We start from the raw sequence: 22,102 nt of genomic DNA, 5'->3' as shown, positions 1-22,102 counted from the left end.
GTGGGGAATTGGTGATCCCTGCTGGAGAGAGCACATCTGATCAATAGAAATCTGTTCTACCATGCTTGGGATTAGGTAGCAGTAAGGGGGCATTCACACGGAGTAACGCCGGGCGTGTATTACAGCCGTACACGCCGGCGCTACGGCAGGCTGCCGAACACTTCCCATTCACTTCAATGGGAGCGCTCGTAAACGCCGCTGTTACGAGCGCTCCCATTGAAGTGAATGGGAAGTGTTCGGCAGTCTGCCGTAACGCCGGTGTGTACGGCTGTGATACACGCCCGGCGTTACTCCGTGTGAATGCCCCCTAAGGTTTCCATTCTTAGTGTAGGTGGGGGCAGACCTAGACCATAGACTTAGGTTGGCTTGTGGAGAATGCCTGTACATCCCAATGGGCTTGTGGGACAGATTTAGGCCTCATGCACACAACTATAGTGGTTTTTAACGGTTCACAAATACTGATCCGCAAAAAAACATGTCTGTACAAGTGGTCCCTTGACTTTCGCGGGGGATATATTCCAAGGCCGCCCGCGAAAGTCAAATTTCCGCGAAGTGGAGATGCCGTGTTTAATCTCATGTTAGGGGATGTCCTGCAATACTGTTCATATCCAAAATAGTCTACATACAGTACAGTACAGTATATGAAATGATATGGGTACCCACCATTGAAGAAGATACACAAAACTTTTCTGATGATATTGCTGAGCGGCCACGGGAAAACCCATGGTGTTCAAAAAAACAACGGAGTATCCTTCCATTAATATTAAAACCAGTGGTATAGACCTTCGGCGAAGGTCGGACCCGCGAATATCAAGGGACCACTGTATTGGATCAGTATGTCAACAGATCTGCAAAAAGACTCGTATGATCTCCTACACTAGTCTGTAATGAAAATGTGGCCAAGAATAGGGCATCCTTCATAATTTACAGTCCTTGTATACTTCTCAACATGTGCATAGGTAAAACTTAACGTTTAATTTTTAATCTAAAAGTCCTATAGGAAACTCAAATGCATAAAAAAAAAATCATCTTTTGAACTGGTAAGATTGTTCAAAGGATAACCAAAGTAAGACCAAAGCGTCTTTGACCAGTGTGAGAGGGAGAGCTCCCCTATGTTTAGGGCTGGAGCATATCTGGAATGTTTGAGTTCAACCTTTAATATCCCCTGATGAGTACCCGTCACAGGATTACGAAATGCATTGTGGGGGGGATGTATTTAGGGTAAGAAATGGTACTTCCCTTGTTAGGGCGGGAGTCCATTTTCTCGGGTTGGTAGGGCATGTGACCTTAGTGACCAAAGTGACCGTTAGACTTGGAGCCCAAGACTCTGGTGGCTGCTGTGGGGTGGGCCCAGACTCAAGACCTTGGTGCCCTTTTGGGTCTGAGCCTAAGACCTGAGTGACCATCTAAATCTGACCTTGATCCGGCTGCCTTCTGGTTTGCATTCTTGGAATTATGGTACATAACAGAATGTATAGTGTATTTCCTATAGATCAGGCTTAATAAGAAGGCAGCATTAGGCCTAGGGTTCTAGGTGGTGGTTCTTTGCCCACATGACAGACTATAGGTAAGGGAGTTGCACTTTTTGTGGTCTGTTCTCTGAGTTTCCTGTTTCTTGACTCTCCATTAGGTGCACTGTTGAGTACAATGTTAACACTTTCAGAACTTCATCGATAAAGTTGACTGCAGATCATCTACCTGACACTCACATGCAGTCACCGCCATCACTCTGGGGTAAATGATAATGTGAAATGATAAATTGCTGTGTAACCACAGTGTATTTATTACATGCTTGTTATGGTGAAACCAGAACCTCAGAACATTGCTAGAAGCACATAAACTAAATGGCAGGGAAGGGTAAATGCAGGGGCACATAACCTTCAGGTACGTCTTTTATGCAGATAAGGAAGCAGACCTATTGATAACATGACAAGGAGTTTCTATTTAAGCAATGTGTTAGTACTGAGAACTGGATCACAAGTCTCTATACAAGAACTGTAGCATTCCTCCGTCTTATGAGGATGTACGACTTCTTCGTCCTGATCGAAGAAAGAAATGAGGGAGTGCAGTGAAGACTAGTAGACTTCAGGCAATGCAGTGTGGCTTTTTTGGGAATTTGAGTAGCATTGTATTGTGGTCTGTTATTGGTTACCACTCAACATTGACTGTAGTCCTAGAGAATGTTATTTAATATAGTGTTCAATAGGGATCTTTCACAAGAAATGCTCCTTAAATACACCGACATTTGCCATATTGGGTTCATGAGAGGGAATTCAGACCTTGACATACATCACACCCATCACCAGTGGTGACATCGAACTCTAAGAGGAACAAAGTGCAATATATTCACTTTATATAAACTGTATAAAGGCCATTGATTCATCAGCCAATAAACATTTGGGCAGTAGATCTAACCCTGTAAAATAGATGGCAGCTTGTCGCAAGGCAACTTGCTGTATGGTCGTAGACATTATGCAGTTAGAAGTGTCTGGAGAAGGGGCAAATATAGTTTGGGAACAAAAACCCTTGTCACCTATGTACACAAAAGCCCAGAATGAAGATGTGACTGCAGTTAACCCCAATATTGCACTCTTGTTACATCCACATTTTTAGGCAGCTGACATGTCAGGACTCAGGAGGCTTTTGAGCCCTTGGTCTGTAAAGTTGTTTTATCGATCTCCTGCTGCCTCTTATGGAGGTTCAGGAGTTAATTTACATGACTAAAGCAGGCCATAGACATAAAGATATTTATCTGTAGCTCTTTAGTTAGATGCAGCTAAATTTGGTGAAATCTGCAAAGAATCTGATGTCTCTGCTGATCCTACACATAAGATTAACATCAGATTCTACACAGCGCTTTTTGGGCTTGGTTTACATAGAGCTCTTTTGCTGAAGAACTGCATGCATACAGTTGTGGTAATAAGTAGCATATGTTACTATCCGTCTCACCTGTGTGGTATTAGCCAGTAAACTGAAAACCTCTGGTGTATTGCCTGTTACACAGGTGACGGTAGGTTCACACCAGCATTCGGGTTTCGATTCAGAGAGTCCGCTTGGTGACCCCCAAACGGAAACTTAATCCACTTAAAAGCGGTTACCCCATATGCTATAATGGGGTTTGTAGGGTTTCTGCCCAAAAATGGTGAAAAATGTAGGGCTTTTCTCTCCATTTTTCAAGCGGAATGAGGAACAGAATTTCCCAGCAGAGAACAGGCGAAGGTGTGAACCTAACCTGAGATGTGTAGTAATATGTGCTACTCATTATTGCAATTGAAGACCACACGTAGTTCTTCATACAAATAAATAAAAGCACTGTGCAGTGTGAACCCAGCCTCATTGACGAACTATCTGTTTTTTTTTATATAATGAATACCGTAGCACATGTTACTATACATTTCAATCGTATTATAAAGGGGTTGTCCAGGGCCAAGCAAAGTTAGATACTGATAACCTATAGACACAGGATAGGTTTTCAGGATTAGATTGGTTGGGATCTGAAACTCATACCAGCTGTGTTGGCCTCTAGAAGCTGTATACCAGTATATGGTCTGATCCAGCTCTGATCCTATTCAAGTTAATTGGGAGCAGAGCTGCAGTTCCTGACACCATTGCGACAGTGTACTGAGTTCTGTGCACTGCTTACAGCTTCCTGTCCCTACAATGTAGCTGTGTCCAGACACTTAAGCTATTCTCCCATTGAATACTTGAAGAACTCATTCTATCAGTATATCTGATATATGGCTTACAGTGGTCAACGGCTAATTGGAATGGGTTCCAGATGTCGGATCCTGACTGATCTGATACTGATGACCTACCCTTTGGATCATCAGAATTCAACTTTGCTAGGTGTTGGACAACCCCTCTAAATTGAAAACCTCTGATTTAGGCTAGATTCACAGAGCAGTGAAAACTGTCCATGTGACGTCCGTTTTTTTGACGGACATCACATGACTGCATTAATTTTACTGTCAGTGAATGGGGGCCATTCACATGACAGTGTTATGTTGACAGTCTGTTATCATGGACAGTCAAAATATAGGTCATGTCCTATTTTTGGCCCTATTTATGAAATGTATGGGGAATCCATGAAAATGGGGGCCCCTTGGGCATGTTTTGCACCACTTTCATGTGCACCAAGCCTTAGTGACAGTATAAATGTGCTCATAACCAATTAAAATCTGCATGTAAGCCTTTCGGTAAATACTGTAAGTGTTGTATACAATTAGGTTCTCATCTGTGCTGGAGTCCATTGCAGAAACTGCAAAAAGTTCATAGGATGGAAAAGTACGGCACAGAGTTTTGTTTTTTTTTCCTTAAATGTGGATTGTGAGCCCCACATACAGCTCACAATGTACATTTTTCCCTATCAGTATGTCTTTGGAATACGGGATGAAAATCCATGCAAACACGGGGAGAACATACAAACTCCTTGCAGATGATTTTCTGCCCTTTGCAGGATTTGAACATCAGGACCCAGCGCTGCAAGGCTAACTGCTGAGCCACCGTGTGGCCCCAAAGAAACCAACCACTGCCCAACGTGGGGCACGAACCCACGATCCTGAGATTAAGAGTCTCATGCTCTACCAACTGAGCTATCCAGGCTCGGTGTGTTGGTACAGAGGTTTTTATTTTAAAATGGCGGACACCTAGCGGACCCCATTACAGTTAATGGGGTCGACCAGTGTCCATGTGTAACTGCTGAAACAGTTGCCTGGTTCTCCGTTATTCAAATCCCCCAATGGGCCCAAATTATGGAAAGCACAATGCTGGAATGAATCTAGAGTAAATACGGCCATACATGAACCAATACAGGACAAGATGAGCGCTGAGTGATGTCGATCAGTCCAGATGTGTATAACACAGACCTATTTTTCAATTGGTAAATTGCAAAATCAATTGCTAAAGCAATCATTCATCTCCATACATTATTTGTCGGCATCAGAACTGTTTAGGCTCCATAAACACGAGTCCAGGGCAAAACTCAGGACAGGTCTTATACCTATCTGTTTTGCAGCCCTGGGCTCTCTGAGGGAAGTAAATGAGGCCATACTGCGACTGTGCCATTTTCCCACATACCCAACACATGCAGACAATCGTGTTCATGTAGCCTTCCACAGGGTGATTTTTCTTATTCATTAGGTGATCTCTGGCACTTTAACACAAGCCAGATATAGGGTGTGGGATGAGTGTTCCTGCAAACGCTCATTCTGGATAACTGGCCAGTCTTCGGCCATTGTAATAAATGTTTAACAAATTAGTGTTCCTGTATGGTGAAAAGGTATGGGTACTTTCACACTGATGTTCAGGGTCATACTAGTAAGGCCATACCAATGTCATTTTGCTGGAGCCCATATAGCTGTTTTTTATTTTTTCCATTCTGCTTTATTTCTATTATTGACTTAGCACATACCTACAGAAACACATAGGGAAGGCATTAGGGCCCACAAACTTCAATGACTGTTAGGGTCATTTGTACAGATCTATAGGTAGGATAGGTGAGATTCATTCTTCACAGTGGTATCACACCTGGATCCTATCCAAACACCAGGGACAATGCACAAATAACTGTAAGTTGTCTTTCTTTTTTTTTTTTTTTTAAGACATTTAAGGTTTTATAACCATTAGAGGTTAAATTATGGATCCCTTATTCCGTTAATGAGAGGTTTTTTGTCCAGGTTTGGGTAGTGGTTTGTAGTCTTTACTTGCCATTTCCAATAGGAAAGCCCCAAGTGTGTATGTCAAATATATCATAAAATCCTTCTGCACTCTACCATGCTGGTATTCGGCGGTATTAAATGTGCAGTCTATCATAGTTTTCCATACAGTTATCCAGAAAAAAAAATACTGGGTGGTATACAAGTTTTTCTTTACAATTCTTCCAACGTATACATCTGATGTGCATTGCATAGCAGTGTGAAAGTATAGGGAAAGAAAATCACAGGTAACTATCATGTCCCAAGCAACATGGTGACAGCTGGAATCCCTTGACTGTGTGGACCTCACCAAATACCGTACCTTCTCGTATCTGAGTTTCCCTAGTCAGTGTGATATACGGGAAATCAGTCAAAACCGATTTGTTAGGCTTACAGTGGAGTTACACTGTAATGAAGCCACCTACATAAATCTAATATACTTTGCTATGTCCAGTGCAGGACCTGAAGTCAAAGCATCACTAAGGCATTGTTTTTTGGTGCTCTTTGTCATGCTGTGCCCTATCAGGCCTTACACTAAGCATAACACAGTGGAGCGAATTTAGCAACAGTGTTTTGGCATGGAGGTGGCACATCTTAGAGGCTTTGCTCTAGCTTACTCCTAAGATGTGTGATGTCAGCAATTTTTTTTACCCACAGGTGGCACAGGGACACCTTAAATTCTCTACAGGCTATACCAGAAATCTATTTCAGTTCTGGAGTATGGAACCCCTGTATGTGAGATTGGAGCGTCTTAGTAATTCTTCTGCATCTAGCACCAGAGGAGGAATCCCTTAAGACAAGGGTAGAAGTCTTGATAAATTTTTCCCAGTTTTGCTTTAACCATTTCCCAACTTGCACTATACATGTGTAGTACAGTTGGGAAGTTCTTTCTGCATGCGACCATGCATATACAGCAGTAGGACTTGAGTCTCTGCCATCATCAGCTGTACATTATCAAATGTATCCCAAAAATGGTACCTATGAAAACTCTAACACATCCTCAAAAAACACATGCCCACACACAACTTCATTGTAGAAAATGAAAAAAGTTATGGCAGCAAACACGAGTTTTTATATTTTTTTATTGAAAATATATAAATTTGTCATTGCTGTAATCATACTGACCCTCAGAAGAAATGTAAACTCCATAAAAACAAAACCCCAAAACACTTTTTTCATTCCCCCTAAAAAAAAAACAAAAAAAAAAAAACACATGCATAAGTATATTATGCACCCCAATATGTTGCCATTACAAAATATAACCTGCCCTACAAAATAAAAACGAGATATCATAGGCTTATGTTGACAGAAAAATATGAATTTATAGCTCTCAGAAGAGGGGGATAAAAATAAAAAAAATGCTAGTAAATACTTTAAACATAATATAATTGATAATCATTACATAGTAAGTTCACACCTTCAATGGAGACTTCACTGCAGAAACCTCCAGAAATCACCAGAGAGAAAAGTCCTGTACGGAGAACTTTTTTTTTCTCTGTCTGTGTCTGTATAAAAATAGCGGACCTCATTATAGTCTATGGGGTCCATGAGTAACTAATGTGTTAGTGGCCAGGCTTTCCAACATTCGGGTCTACCGGACGCAGATATGAACCTAGCCTAATATGGTACTCAGACAATTGAGTATTTCTATGATCCCCTTCTGCCAACCAGTATGGCTAAGAAGGGACACATAACATACCCTACAGTCCTCTTCCAAAGAAATAGGAAGTGCCTTGTTTCCCCATTGTGAAACACCATTACCTAACTGCCCTAAAAGGTAAGAAAAACCATCAGTAGATACAGTTTTGAAAGGAGACAGTCCATCTTCTGAAAATCAGATGGAAACCTGTCTGTGTGATTAAAGGTTATTTATACGATGCATTTGCTGCAAGTTTGTTGTAGTTGTCTTGTGTTTTTCATTTTTTAATCAAAGGATCTTAAAGGAGTTGTCCAGTCCCAAAAGGATTTTTTTTATACTGATGTCCTATTTACAGTATAGGTAATCAGTACGCGATTTGTGGGGATCAGACACTCGGACCCTGAACAGATCAGCAGTTCTAGCAGCCTACAGCAATGGATAGGGAGTGTACATAGGCTCTCCTATTCAAGTAAAAGGAGTGCTGCCAAAGCCCCTCCACTGCATAGTGGTGGTTCTGGGGAATTGTAGCGCCACCTCTATTACAGTCTACTTCTGGAGGATGCCATAACAGCTGACTTATGTTGGGTCTGGGTGTTGGACCTTTACAGATCGCATACTGATGACCTATCCTATAGAACAATAATACTTTTAGAGCTGGACAACCCCTTTAAGAACTGCATACTACTTTAACTTCAGTAATATCTAGCACATTTCATGATATGTTTCAGCTTTAAGCAAGCGACCAGTTTAAGGCCAGGGCCCCACATAGCGTAAACGGTGTGATTTTGTTGCGGTAGAAACGCAGCATTTTACAGTACCTGCAAAGTGGATGGGATTCTGACTATTCCCATCCACACATTGCAATAAAATATCCACCATGGATATTCTGCGACTTTCAAAACTGTCACATTTTGTAAATCGCAGCATGTCCAATATACCTATGGAAATGGTGGCGTTATCTACAGCGGTATAACTGAAGCAGAAAGTCCGTAGAGGAAAAACATGCAGCCTTTCTGTGTAAAGTGCTCAGGGAAAAACCTTCCTGGGTGTCACCGCGGTTCATGGTTTGGCTCAAAAAAAACTCTCCAAAATTTGCAACAACAAAAAAAAGCATCTTTCCAGCATTATGGGGCTTTAGCCTTAGGCCGGGTTCACATGGGGTTTTTTGGTCCGGAAACTGAGGCGGAGGCCACCTCAGTTTCTGGGCCAAAAAACAGGTAGCTGTGACTTGATGCCGGTGCAGTGCACCGGCATCCAGTCGCGCACTCTGAGGCCTAGTCAGGAGGAGGGAGTGTCTTAAGGCCCGAATCTCAAGGCGAAATGGCCTGAAGAATGAGCATATCGCTTCTTTTTTCCAGGAGCCGGAACAAATGGCTCCCGGAAAAAAAGAACTGACTGGCTCCCATTGATTTCAATGGGAGCCGTCTTTTTGGTCAGGAAAAAAGCTATGTGTGAACTCAGCCTTAGGGCTTCATATAGGTTTATTTGTTCCATGAAATACGGAGCAGATGCCAGCTGTATTTCCCAGAACCTGGATTCCATCACCATAGCTATCTATGTTGCTAGGAGTCACTGCCTCTCTGAGGGACTACTTTCTTGTACTAATATTATTACAGTGCAGGATACTAGTCCCACAGGGTAACAGGGACTCCTAGCACTGTAGACATCTTGACTATGATACTTGTTGGCCACATCTGTTAAGTGCAAGTCACATCCAATCCATATTTCATGGCCCAGATACACCTGTGTGAAGCCGACCTAAGTCTCTAGTACTTTGGTCTCTTCAAGGCTTATTTTAAGTAACTTCCTACAAAAAGGAATTGTCCAAGCTGGGTAATTGGGTGTTAGTGTTCTATATTAGGGTCTTTGTTCTTCAGTGTGTGGGAGTAAGCTACTTGGATTTATTATATACATATTTTATTTGTGAAGAAAAGGACAATAATGGACTGAACAAACCCCAGAAGTCTCAGCAGAACAGGAAACGGTCACTTTGTATTGCGCAGGGAAGGAAGAGGAACTTTCTCAAGAGCTTGCAGTTGATCTGAAGCCGGATCATTCTGTATTATACAGAATATAAAAAGGAGGAAACTGCATTGTCTGTAATATGAATGTGTGAGGGAGGAAGCGGTTACATATGTGTATTGTTCAGGTAGAACCATGGTCCAGGACGCTACACTGTACACAGGTTAGTATTGTCTATTGCCACAAGGGAATAGTGGGTATTATTTCTCATCCTCTACTTTGCTGTATCAGCTTCTCCAAAGCTGGGTGGTAAGATTTTGATGTTGTCATTCAGCTTTCTTACAGCCCTACGAGTTAAATCTGCCTCCTTATGTGCAATACATAGGCAGGAGATATATAACCACCTTTGTCTTTCAGTGGTATGGGAAGGCTCTTTGACAGTTGTTGTTGAAGTTCCTGCCACAGCCAGTTGTCGCCTTTCTCTGCTACCTGAAGATAACTGACCTACCTGGGTGTACCTAAACTTATAGATCTCTGACCTCTAGTGGTCAGCACCAGCTACTGCACACTTGCCCTGGGACAGTCCACCATGTGTTTTTGTACGTGTTCACTGTACCCTGGAGCTGGTTTCATTCTGCAGCGGAAGTTTAGTTGTCAGGAAGTTGCATTTTCACCACAGGATGTCATAATCACTTCTCTCCCACACCCTTAGTGTTCCTATTCTCTCCTATCCCTGAGCTGGGGGTGAGAGCGGTGGCTGGCAGCAGTCTCTCTGCTCTACTCAATGGGTATTGGCGAACGGGGGCAACAGATGCACCCACTGGGAGAGCAGTCCATGGGATGCAAGGTGGGTGAAGTACGCAATCGGTGCTAAAAAGATTGGGGAACTGAATTAGGTGTATGGACAGCAGATATGGATTTGCATATTGTTCCAGGGACTAAGATATGAGACCTACAGGTGTCTAGACTAACCTGTATGGTTATTGCATGCATTGTATTGAAAAGCCATGATGTGCTGTGCACGGCTTTAAATTAGGTGACTTACAGAAGTGCAGGAGAAGTGCAGAGTTTCTAAATTCTCGGGACTGCATTGTGTGTAATAAGGTCTTATTCACACATCAGTGGTTTGCATGAGCGTTTGAAAGCAAAAAGCAAGAGTTTAGACTGGATTGACATAAGAGATGCAAACCTGTTTGGTGTTTTCAACCAGCTGTAGGTGTTGATGTACAAACACTGACGTGTGAATAAGGCCTAACTTGTAGACCTATGGAAAACTGCAAATAACATGTTGAGTAATTGCTATAAGTTGGCTTAGTGGTTAGCACTGTTGCTTTGCAGCCCTAAGTTGAAATACTGTTGCATCGGTGTACAATACAAACGAATAGGGTGCATATTTAGATTGTGAGCCCTATATGGGACAATGAGTCACAATGTCTGTAAAATGCTGTGGAATATGTTGGCGCTATACAAGTAAGAGAAATAAACAAATATGTTATGTGTTATTTATTGTGTTATTTAACAAATACAATTCTGTTGTATCAAGAAAAGGAATTGCTGTATATACCAAACTCTACTGCTGGTTCCTGATTCCTTACAACTATATTATTTGGGCAGTGTAACAACTGTGAGTTAAGATTAGGATGAGTCCTATTTATGTTAGTATGTGTAAAACAACAGATGACATATTATAAAGCAGCACATTGTGACAAACGACAACTTCAGTCCTGCTACACCTGCCAAACTCCACTCTGTATTTCCCATATCTGGTGTATCTCATAGATTCTAAGCTCTTGTGGGCAGGGTCCTCTATTGCTCTATATATACCAGTTGATCATGGTTAGTATTGTACCTGTATTGTATGTTAACCCTCAAATGTACAGCAGCATGGTATTAATGGTGTTCTTTATCCAGACTAAAATACCTCTTTATAAGTACTGATATCTAGCATCTTCGGCTATACCATCATCTGAAGAACTCGTGATAGTTAGTTTAGTCTTGGTACTATTGTGCTTATTGAATGTCAGAATAGTCTATGTACTGCTCTGCAGTGTCTAGTCTTACAGAGGAGATTTTGATTCAGGACCGCCCTGTGGTTCACGCGTCTGCAGAGAGGGCTGGAAAGTTTGGGGAAGTTGTGGGTGCTATGTTTTTTGGGGCTTCCTCTTGAGCTGCCACATTCTTTTGTTTAGTGTATGAGATAAGATATGCAGTATAATGTGTTTGCATCTGCAGGGATGTGGAAGACCTGAATTTGATGTTTTAAGGATATGGGGGCCTTCATTATATGCTGCTGTATATGGCACATTAACTGGCCGTGAGTCTTATGTCGTACTGCATCTTCTCATGTAACCTATCATAGTTGTAGTTTGCACCTGAAGTCACCTTTATTTGCATGTATTTCCCAAAATGCATGGTGTGAGACGCTCTATAATAGTGACCATTGTTCTAGGTATCATGTTCCTTGTTGTGCCTATACAAATAACATTAAGCTAATAACATACACCATTAATGTTTTTTCTTCCCAGCATTCTCCTTTCAAGCCAAACATTTCTAACATTTCTATCATCCAAAAGGTAGACTTAAAAAGTGCACAATGTATAATGTGCCTATCAGGATTTAGTGACATGTATTGCACTTTCACAGCATCTTTATGATAACCTGTTTAGATGCATCTCTTACTGATGCAAAATTGAGATTCACATAAACATAAAAGTGGGTTAATTTTTATTATTCACATAGATGCAGGTTTTCCATTCAAGTGGTTTTTGCTGAGAATCCTCTTCAATAAACAGCTGACTCTCCCACCCATTCATCTTATTAACAACACAAAAAAGGGGACACGGGGAAGGGATAACACAGCCCAAAAAAAGAAAAAACACGCAGTAATATGAACAGGAACACTCACAATCCCTTATGGAAAGGAAGACAGTCGCCCGGATCTTCCAGAATTATTCCTCCGACATAGGAACGGATCCTTATAGGAAAACTAGCCAAAGGAAAATCCAGCAAAAGCTCTTCCTTAAAATAATTTCTTCTTTATTCAAATGCACATTAAAAAGTGATAAATGTCCAACGTCATCCCGTTGGACATTTATCACTTTTTAATGTGCATTTGAATAAAGAAGAAATTATTTTAAGGAAGAGCTTTTGCTGCATTCATCTTATTAGGCTGAGTTCACGCATAGTTTTTTGGTCAGGATTTTGAGGCCGAATTTGCCTCAAAATCCTGACCAAAAAGACGGCTCCCATTGAAATCAATGGGAGCCGGTCAGTTCTTTTTTCTGGGAGCTGTTTGTTCCGGCTCCAGGAAAAACGAAGCAACATGCTCAGTCTTCAGGCGGATTTGCCTCGCGAATCTGCCTGAAGACACTCCCAACTAGGCCCATTCATTGGGCCTAATCCGGAGCAGAGTGCGCGACTCGATACCGGTGCACTGCATCAGCTACCCGTTGTTGGTGCGGAAACTGAGGTGGCCTCCGCCTCATTTTTTCGGACCAAAAAACCCTGTGTGAACCTGACCTTAGGAGACGGGCAGATTTTCATTTTTTCTTTAGCTGATTTTTGTGTCTTTCTCTGTCTTCAGGTGGATTCACCTGGAACTCCTATAGAAATGAATGGGAAGGAGAAAAAAACCTCTGAAAAGGGCTTTTTTTTTGGGGGGGGGGGGGGGGGGTTGCAAAAACCACATCAACCACATTCTGTGTGCTAGGCAAAAAGTTCCTCCAAAATCTACTTCAGAATCCTCTTCAAAAACTGCCTGATAATCTGCTTCAAATACCTGATTAAAAAAACGCTGCATTTACAGTACCTACAAAGTGAATGAGATTCTGGCTGATCCGATCCACACATTGCAGAAAAAAAATTGCTGTGGAAAAGCTGTATTTTTAAAAAGTGCACATTTTTGAAAATCGCAGCATGTCAATTATACCAAGAGAATCGCTGACTTTTTCCCTATAGATTTAATAAGGAAAGAAAATCCTCTGATAATAAAAACTCAGCAAAAACGCAACGAAAGACACTGCAGGAGGAAACATGATGCATTTCTGCTGCATTTGTTTTTTCAAAGTGTTTTTAGCTGTATTTCACTAAGCAGGGCCTTAAAGGGATTGTCTGGGTTAGCGTTTTCATATATTTTTTAACGTTTCGTGTCCTTACCTTAGGCCGCTAATTTGTCTCAGTGGTCACATGCAGTGGGGACTTCTGTGATAGAGGAAATGTAATTTATGATTGACTTAGGAGGTATGTGCTTCTAGTAACCGCACAATACACAAAATGGCTACCAGTTTAGTTTACTGTATGCCATATTCCATATTGTGATAGATTTGAAACCTTGCTAGGGACCTGTATTATGTATTTTTTTTTAACTTTCTATCTAATCTTATAGTGGGCACCATTGCATGCACATAGTTGACCAGAAGATGCTCGTTCTATCCTATTGACTCTTGACTCTTTTGAGTTCACACAGAGTTTTTTGGTCTGAATTTTGACGTGGAATCTGCCTCAGAATCCGTCTCCAAAAAACGCCTCCCATTGACTTCATTGGGAACCGTTCACTTCTTTTTTCTGCAAGCTTTTTTTCCTGCTCGCAGAAGAAAGAAGCGAGCTACCGTATCTTTCTGCAGATTCCGTGGCTGATTCAGCCTTGGGCGTCTGCGGTGTGACACTCCCTTCTGACTAGGCCCATTCTTTTAGGCCTAATCCGGAGCAGAATGCCAAGACTGGTTGCTGGAGCACTGCACCAGCATCCAGACGGGAGGCGTTTTTTGAAGCAGTCTCTGAGGCGGATTCCCACGTCAAAATCTGCTCCAAAAACTCTGTGTGAACTCAGTTTAAGTATCATTCTGTTTGTTGGGAGTCAGAGCTGTAGGGAAGAATGTTATGTGACCTATTTAGACTCTGAAAGGGATCTGTTTTATGGGATGCCATGTTTCATTTAGAAAATAAATAAATAAAAAATTCTTGTAGATGTAAATGACATCAGGTATAGTTTTGACTTGGAAATGTGTGGGTGACACCGGACTGGGTTGTACCACAGCACAATAATAAACTCTTTTTATCAGTTACGTTTGGGTTCTTTGCATAGATTAATTCCTTATTTTCATAGGCAAGGTTAATAAAATAGCTATTGGTTGTGTGAAGGGACAGAAGCTTCCTTTCAGAAGGTGTTAGTTACTTAGAAGAAGGATGAGTAAGCGATGCATTTATTGCGGATCTACGGTAAGGCAGCTGCTCTGGGTGGCCCTTTGTAGGGACACTTGAGGGGCATATAAGTTAGTGGGGTCCTGGGGTAGCTTTCAGGAGAGCCTTTTACCGGTAGATTGGGGGGATCATGATCTACAGGTTGTTCTCCCTTAATTTTTGTCTAACGGCTGTCTTATTCAGATTTGTGCTACATAGGGCCTACCGGATATGGGATCCTTCTACCCTTTATTCTTTGCTACAGTAGATTCATAGCATCACATAGATTGTAAGCTCTTGTGAGCAGGGCCCTCAGTCCCATTGTGTGAAATGACTTTTCTTGTAATGTATCTTTCTGTCTGTATTTGAACCCTACTAATTGTACAGTGCTGCGGAATATGTTGGCGCTATATAAATAAAATTTATGATTATTATTATAGCATCCACTGGGGCTTCCCATTTAATTCTGTATATTTACATATTTAGTTCCACTTGTAAAGCAAGGGCTACAGTGGAGCTAATAATTTCTATCTTGCCCTCTGCTGAAATGGTATGGTCCATCACTGGCTCCATAATTTCTTTTTGAACCTGGTTACTGATGTTGATGTCTGGATGATGCAAAGCTGAAAATATGACATTTTCCAGCATCTGCATGGAAAGTCATTATACAAATTGGCATAAAATTCTGAAGTAAAATGGAGGTGACTTCACATTTTCCATGAATGAAGAATGTGTGTAGACAAAGGTGTATTGTGTGGAATATCTGGGAATTTGAGAGGTTGTCCATGTGTCATAGTTCATAATCTACATATTCTGTCTTGATAGAGTTTTATTTCTTTCCTGCAGTGAAGTTTGGTTCTGGATGTTTACTAGTTTAGGCTTCCCCCGACTCTATTATACATGCATCTAATGTGTGTGTAAGTGTAATGGACCACACCACAGCTGGAGAGTCAGTGCTCACTAGTACTGAGAGCAATACATAGGGGAGATCATTATTATTTGTCATTTTTCTAGTTCAAAAAGTTGCAAACTGATGGCTCACAACTTTTTGATGCCACTTGTGACTTAAATAGCTGCAAGTGGCATTTTTGCCTCACCCTTGCCACTTTTCTCAAAGTAGTTGCCACTTTTTTTAAATGACTACAAAATTTTTGTCAGGAAGGAGCTAGTATAGCTTAAGACTTCCAGTGCAAGGAACATCAAGACCACTGGTGTTCATGAGGCCTCTCTTAGTGTCCGTGTCTGTCATTTTTCTGTTTTTTAAACTAGACAAGAAAACCCTGACTTGAGGCACAGTGCAATGTCTCATTAACATTTTGGGTACAGAACAATGGCACACTGGGATTATGGGTATGGAATGAAGCCACGCGGACTCTGGGGGGTACAGGACAATGCAGTGAGAGTCTTCGTTCATAGCAATGACATTGGCATTTGGGTTAATAGACAATGACACAGACACGTGGTATACAGAACACTAACACGTGGACACCTTCAGTACATTGCATTATTGGGGCTCCCACCTAATGTTGATTATTTTCCCCTTAGTACACAGGGCCTGACCCCAGTGAGTCTCCCATGTCACGATATGACAGGAAGCAGCCCACCCGGAACCACCGGTCAAATCCCTGCTGCCTCTGCTGGTGTTGCTGCTGCAGCTGTTCTTGGTAAGTTGTCGCTTGGTCCTCCTTTTTTCTCATATTTCGAGTGGGTAAGCCTTTGTATCCCCCATAACAAGACGCATTGTAGTAATGTTTACTTCTCTTTACTTTGTAGGAATGACGATCGTAACAGACGCCGGAGATTGTCACGAGACACCAAGCTTGAGGCTGTACCTCACTGTGAGGTTTGGTAAGTGTGACGGAGGAGGAAAGTTAGGCGCAGGGTCCACAGCTGTACAGAGTATTTCAGGTGAGGGGTGTGCTGATATTGTGAGGGGCAGTGAACTGTGCATTCATATGATGAGGTTAGTGGGGAAGTGCTGCATGTGAGATGGGGAATAGGGGCTGCAGTGCAGGGAGTAGTTGGCTCCAGTATATTGTATTACAGATTATTTTAGGGTGAACCTGTAGTGTTACTGTGAGGGAAAGTGGATACTGCTGAAATATTTTACTGATAGACCCTCTTCTTATATAGCTCAAAACCGTCCTCAGAAGAAGTGCATAGCTGGTCTCATTCATTTGAAAAGCTGATGAAGAATCCAGCTGGTCGCAACGTGTTTAGGGAGTTTCTGCGCACAGAGTACAGCGAGGAGAACATGCTGTTCTGGCTGGCATGTGAGGAACTGAAGAGAGACAACAGCAAGCACAGCGTTGAAGAGAAGGCACGCATGATCTATGAGGATTATATCTCCATCCTGTCTCCAAAAGAGGTAACCACACTCATTACTATAGATGAAGTAATTGTCTTTGTTCATCTGCTGTCCATCTTTACTTTACTCTTGACTTGTACTCCAGTTGCAACCAAAGCTGTACTCAGACACCTGCTTTAAGACTGATAGAATCCAAGTGGCAACCTATGGAAATTGAATGCAGAGCTGGATGTGACTGAAGTATAATATATTTATTCATTCCAGATTAGGACATAAGGAAAGCCAAGGCTGCTCCTTATACGGCAGATGTTGTTATATAGTTGACACCTACCAGGATTAACAATAACTGTATTGTTATACAGAAATATTGAAGTGTATTGTAAGCGATCGCATGTTGAAGTCCCAGAATAACGATATTAAAATCTTTCTTAAAAATCCACATATACCGGTATCACCACAAATTATGAAATAGTTCAAAACACCAAATCTTTAACAATTTTACAGATAAAAAATAAAAACGAAAAATAAATATACCGGTAACTTAAAATGTCATACCCTTTATCTAACAAATGCTATATCAGGCAAAATGATACTGGCCCAGAGAATAAAGATAACATGTCATCTTTACCTCTGCATGCTGTTCCAGCCGTAAGAAGTGAGAGCTGAAGAAGGGGTAGTTTGTATTGATATACTCCAAAAACCCCGAAACGCGTCATCCTTTTATGAATAAAATACTTACCTTTTTAAACTAGTACTCGAGTGAGCGCGTTCACTTACCCACATTGGTACTACCAATATCTTAGTATCTTTACCACAAAGCGAGTGTCATAAAAGTAAAAAATACTGTGGAACTACATTGCTTTTTTTTTTTTTTTTTTTAAATTCAGCCGCACAAATAATTTTTCACCAGTTTGTAGTACATTATATAGAACATTAAAGGTAAAATATACAGCTTGTCCTGCTAAACAAAAAACAAACCTGTTGTAAGATGAATGAATGAAAAAAACAAATTCTTTAGTGACAAGGGGCTAAGGATGTAAAGGGTTTGTACACTTAAAAGGGCCCTAGGCAAATACTTGCATAGCATTTAGAAAGACTATTCCACACATACCTTTTGTATGTAAATTGCCTCACTAGTTTTTGAATGTCAGTTTTTATTTATATGCTAATTAGCCTTCTCCGTGCACCCAGAAGTGTCTGTGTGCACCCTCTGCTATTCTCTATGTGCGTGAGAGCAGATAGGCTGCTGCTGATGACTCATTTCTCTGCTCTCATACACATAGAGAATAGCAGAGGGTGCACACAGACACTTCCGGAGTGCACAGAGAAGCTAATTAGCATATGAATAAAAATGGACTTATTCATAAACTACTGAGGCAATTTACATACAAGAGGTATGTGTGGAATAGCCTTTCTAAAGGCTATGCAAGTATGTGCTTAGCTAAAAATGACTTTTCCCAATGATAGAGCCCCTTTAATGCAGCCAAAAGTAGCTTCATATTTAGCCTTGAGATAATTTCTGCATGTTGCAGAAATGCAGCTTATTTTTGCTGCAGTTTTTGAGCAAAAACCAGGACTGGATTGAGCTGGTGGGAAAAGTATAACAGCTTCCTATATATTTATCATTCCTGCTGTAACCCCTACTAGGGTTAGCTAAAAAATAAAAAAAAGCAGCAAAATCTGCAACAAAAGAAGCAAAGTTTCTGCAACGTGGGGCCTCAGCCTAAAGGGGGTTGGCCACTTTCTGACCAATATTAAGAGACAAATGATGTTGTTTATGTAACGAAAAGTTATAAAATTTTCCAATATACCTTCTGTATCTGCTTCCTGTGTTTCTGCTTACTCCAAGTGGATAAAAATCAGTCACTGGTCATGTGATCTACAGTCCATGGTCATGTGATGGACACACAGGTACACAGTTCATTACCAGGTAGATGTCTGATTACTGTGCTGTGACTGTAACGAGCTGTGCATCTGTGTGTCCATCACATGACCATTGACTGCTTTTTATCCACTTGGAGTAAGCAGAATGAATGACAGCAAGCAGAGATCTAGAAAACTATGAGGAACTGATACAGAGAGAATATTGGAAAATGGTAGAACTTTTCATTATGCAAACAATAACATTTATCTTTCAATATTGGTCTGAAACAGGACAACCCCTCTAATATGTATGTTTGCAAAGTATCAGAATAATAAGCACATGTGCATTGCAATAACTTCTAGATTATATCTGAATTTTACATTGAAATTTTAGATACAGTGCATTGTGTCTTAAACTGGTGTATACTTAGGTACTTAAGTGGGATTAAAGAGTTCTTTGGGACAGTGCAGCATCTGTACAGTAACTTTTTTTGTGTTTAAAGAGGACCTTTCATGGGTTTGGGCACAGGCAGTTTTATATACTGCTGGAAAGCTGATAGTGCGCTGAATTCAGCGCACTATCGGCTTTCCCGATCTGTGCACGGTGTAAAGCGCTATCAGTCCCGGGACCGTAGCGCTTTAGTGTCAGAAGGGCGTTTCTGACAGTTAGCCAGGGACGCCCTTCTGCCCAGCAGCGCCTATCGCGCTGTAGAGTGTGAGCGGGGAGGAACGCCCCCCTCCCTCTGCTCACAGTGCTCGTCCATAGACGAGTATTATCAGGAGGGGAGGGGGGAGTTCCTCCCCAGTCTTAGAGCACAGTGCGATAGGCGCTGCTGGGCAGAAGGGCGTCCCTGGCTAAGTGTCAGAAACGCCCTTCTGACTGTAAAGCGCTACGGTACCGGGACCGATAGCGCTTTACACCGGGCACAGATCGGGAAAGCCGACAGTGCGCTGAATTCAGCGCACTGTCAGCTTTCCAGCAGTATATAAAACTGCATGTGCCCGATCTGATGAAAGGTCCTCTTTAAACATTCCACATTTAGCTGTTTGGGGCTTTCTAGGCTTTGATTCACAATCTGTGAACTGAATGACTTGTCCATAGGTTTCTGATAGTCCAATCAGTGGAATTGAAATGACAGTCTTTGCTGCCCTCTAGTAGCTATTTCAGTAACTGCACATAATGCCCTATATGGATTGCTTACAGCAGCTTGATTTCATATTTTGCCATTTGGACTTCTGGTTGAGTATCAGCAGAAGGATGAATATTTTATGTGACCCGAAACTGAGGAACTGACAGCAGAAAATGGTATCAAAGTTGGAAAACAAATGTATAGCTATTATAATAAAACTCTGTATATGTGCAAGTGTATTAACCACTGCCCCCTGTGTGAAAAAATATAACGCCTTTAATACTGTAATACTTCTCTATACATACAAAAATAACATAACTATTTTGTTATTGACCCCTGTGTGCCTGAATATACTATAATACAGCCCCTTTTGTACATGAACAACTATAATATTACCATGTGTGAACAAACCTATAAATACTTTGTGTGCAATAACTACTAGAACTTGTATTCTTGTAGATGGAGGCAGTAGTATAGCACTAATATAATACTGCCATTTGTGTGTACTTGTCTGTTTTGTGCTTACTTGTACTTACACCTTCTTCAGGTCAGTCTGGATTCTCGGGTCAGAGAGGTGATCAACCGACGGATGCAAGAGCCCTCCTCTCATACATTTGACGATGCTCAGCTGCAGATATATACCCTGATGCACAGAGACTCCTACCCACGATTTCTCAATTCGGGCATTTACAAGTCCCTTCTGCAGAACATTTCACGCTCCAGTTCGGAGTCTTAGGTTCGAACCTCTCCAGGGGCTGCAGAGACGGATTGAAGCGCACATTTTATACAAGCTGTTGGGAGCAAAAAGGGGATGTTAAAGAGGTAGTTGGCACAGTCCCCTTTCTTCCAGTCACTTTACGAGATTCAGAGTACAGAGCAGAATGGAGACTTGGCTCCCACAGCTTGGCGATACGAAGTCTCCTTCACCTCAAACCTCTCCTGACCTCCCCCTCCCCCTTTCGTCTTTTCACTGTAGACTGTATGCAGGAAGACAAAGGTGTATTAGGTACTGTATGGGGAAACTTACCTCAGGATATAAATACTACTGAACTCCCCAAGGGGATCCTGAGAGGAGAGGGGTCCCAATATTTTACATATAAATCCCTTTCTTGATGGAAAGGTCTAAGTCAGCTTAGGGGAGGTGTGGGGTAGTGTGTTTTATGAGCTCCAGGCCTCGCCGTTCAGTAATGGACAGAATAGAGGTAATGAACTACTCCGACACCTGCTCCTCATTTAGTGTCTGCAATGCCAGAGAAATGCTTACATGGGGAGGAGGAGGTACGATTTTATTCATTTATTGGGGATTTTTATGAGGTTTGATTTTACATTTCTGAGTGTTGGGCAGTGGGGTGTTGGGTTCACTGCTGATTAGTGATGAGGAACCCTTGTGAGGGATATTGGGGGGAGGGTGGGACAAATTCTCCTGCTTTAGATACATTTACATTATATTATACATGATGCACACAATTTGCCAACAACGTGCAACGGGGAAGTCATCTGTTTACAGTGTGGAAACTATAAAGCCCCATTTCAGATTAAGACATTTGTGGTCAGAGAGCTTTCAAGGATTGATACCATAATCTGCCTCCTTATGGAATATTCATTCGCCAGTGAGGACTGTATCAGGTTTGGGGGCTATTGTCTCTCCCCCTTGCTGTCCAAAACTTCCTGAAGCTACCAAATACTCCAGCACTCCTCGAGCAGATGTGATGTCACCGTCTAACAGTGTTACTTTTCTTTCAACACCTCCATGAAAATTTTAACAGACTTTTTATAAAAATATATATGTGCAAATATATATTATATCTATAAAACATGATGTGGCTGGTGTTTTATGTAAGAGCTTAATGCATGATCCTGTGTAGGATGGTGATGCCTTGTCTATTGACTCCCTCTGCTGGTGTGCAACCAGACATCAGTGTGTGCTACAAAACTTGTGTTAGCTGTGTCACTGAACCTTCTGCATTTCCAGAAATTATATTCTATGCATCAGCTCCCTCTACTAGATAACAATATATTTTGCGTGTCTCATGGCTTCCTCTGCTAATGTACTCAGCGATATATTTTCTCTGTTTTGGCTCCCTCTGCTGGTCAGAAACCTATATCTCATATATTATTGCTCCCTCTCCTGATCAGCAAGTATATATTCCGTGAAATAAAGCACTCCATGCTTCCTTTATCACAATGCCCTCTGCTGGTCAGCAATATCAGAACAAAAGCATAAATACCTTACAGAAATATTCTACATGACACTACACTTGGCTGTAAGAGTGAAAGGGACTAGAGATGAGCGAACAGTGTTCTATCGAACACATGTTCGATCGGATAT

At 41.6% G+C, this 22,102-nt stretch overlaps 1 protein-coding gene across 3 annotated transcripts in view; it reads left to right on the top strand.

Annotated features, from left to right (window-relative positions):
- Positions 1–21,839, top strand: part of RGS19 (regulator of G protein signaling 19) — a 52,908-nt gene extending 31,069 nt beyond the window's left edge. For 2 of the 3 annotated variants that reach the window (XM_075276960.1, XM_075276959.1), the window contains exons 2-5: positions 16,018–16,136; positions 16,246–16,320; positions 16,606–16,840; positions 20,321–21,839. In XM_075276960.1, the coding sequence (XP_075133061.1) occupies positions 16,048–16,136; positions 16,246–16,320; positions 16,606–16,840; positions 20,321–20,509 (588 nt within the window). In that variant the 5' untranslated portion in view covers positions 16,018–16,047 and the 3' untranslated portion in view covers positions 20,510–21,839. Of the gene's footprint in view, positions 1–10,054; positions 10,142–16,017; positions 16,137–16,245; positions 16,321–16,605; positions 16,841–20,320 lie in introns of those variants that run through there. The other variant, XM_075276958.1, reaches the window with a different exon arrangement.
- The last annotated feature ends 263 nt before the right edge of the window (positions 21,840–22,102 follow it).

The sequence above is a fragment of the Leptodactylus fuscus genome, chromosome 6 (assembly GCF_031893055.1).
Source record: "Leptodactylus fuscus isolate aLepFus1 chromosome 6, aLepFus1.hap2, whole genome shotgun sequence".
Taxonomy (NCBI): domain Eukaryota; kingdom Metazoa; phylum Chordata; class Amphibia; order Anura; family Leptodactylidae; genus Leptodactylus; species Leptodactylus fuscus.
Note: the sequence above shows the minus strand (reverse complement) of the source record. Positions and strands in the feature narration are given on the sequence as shown.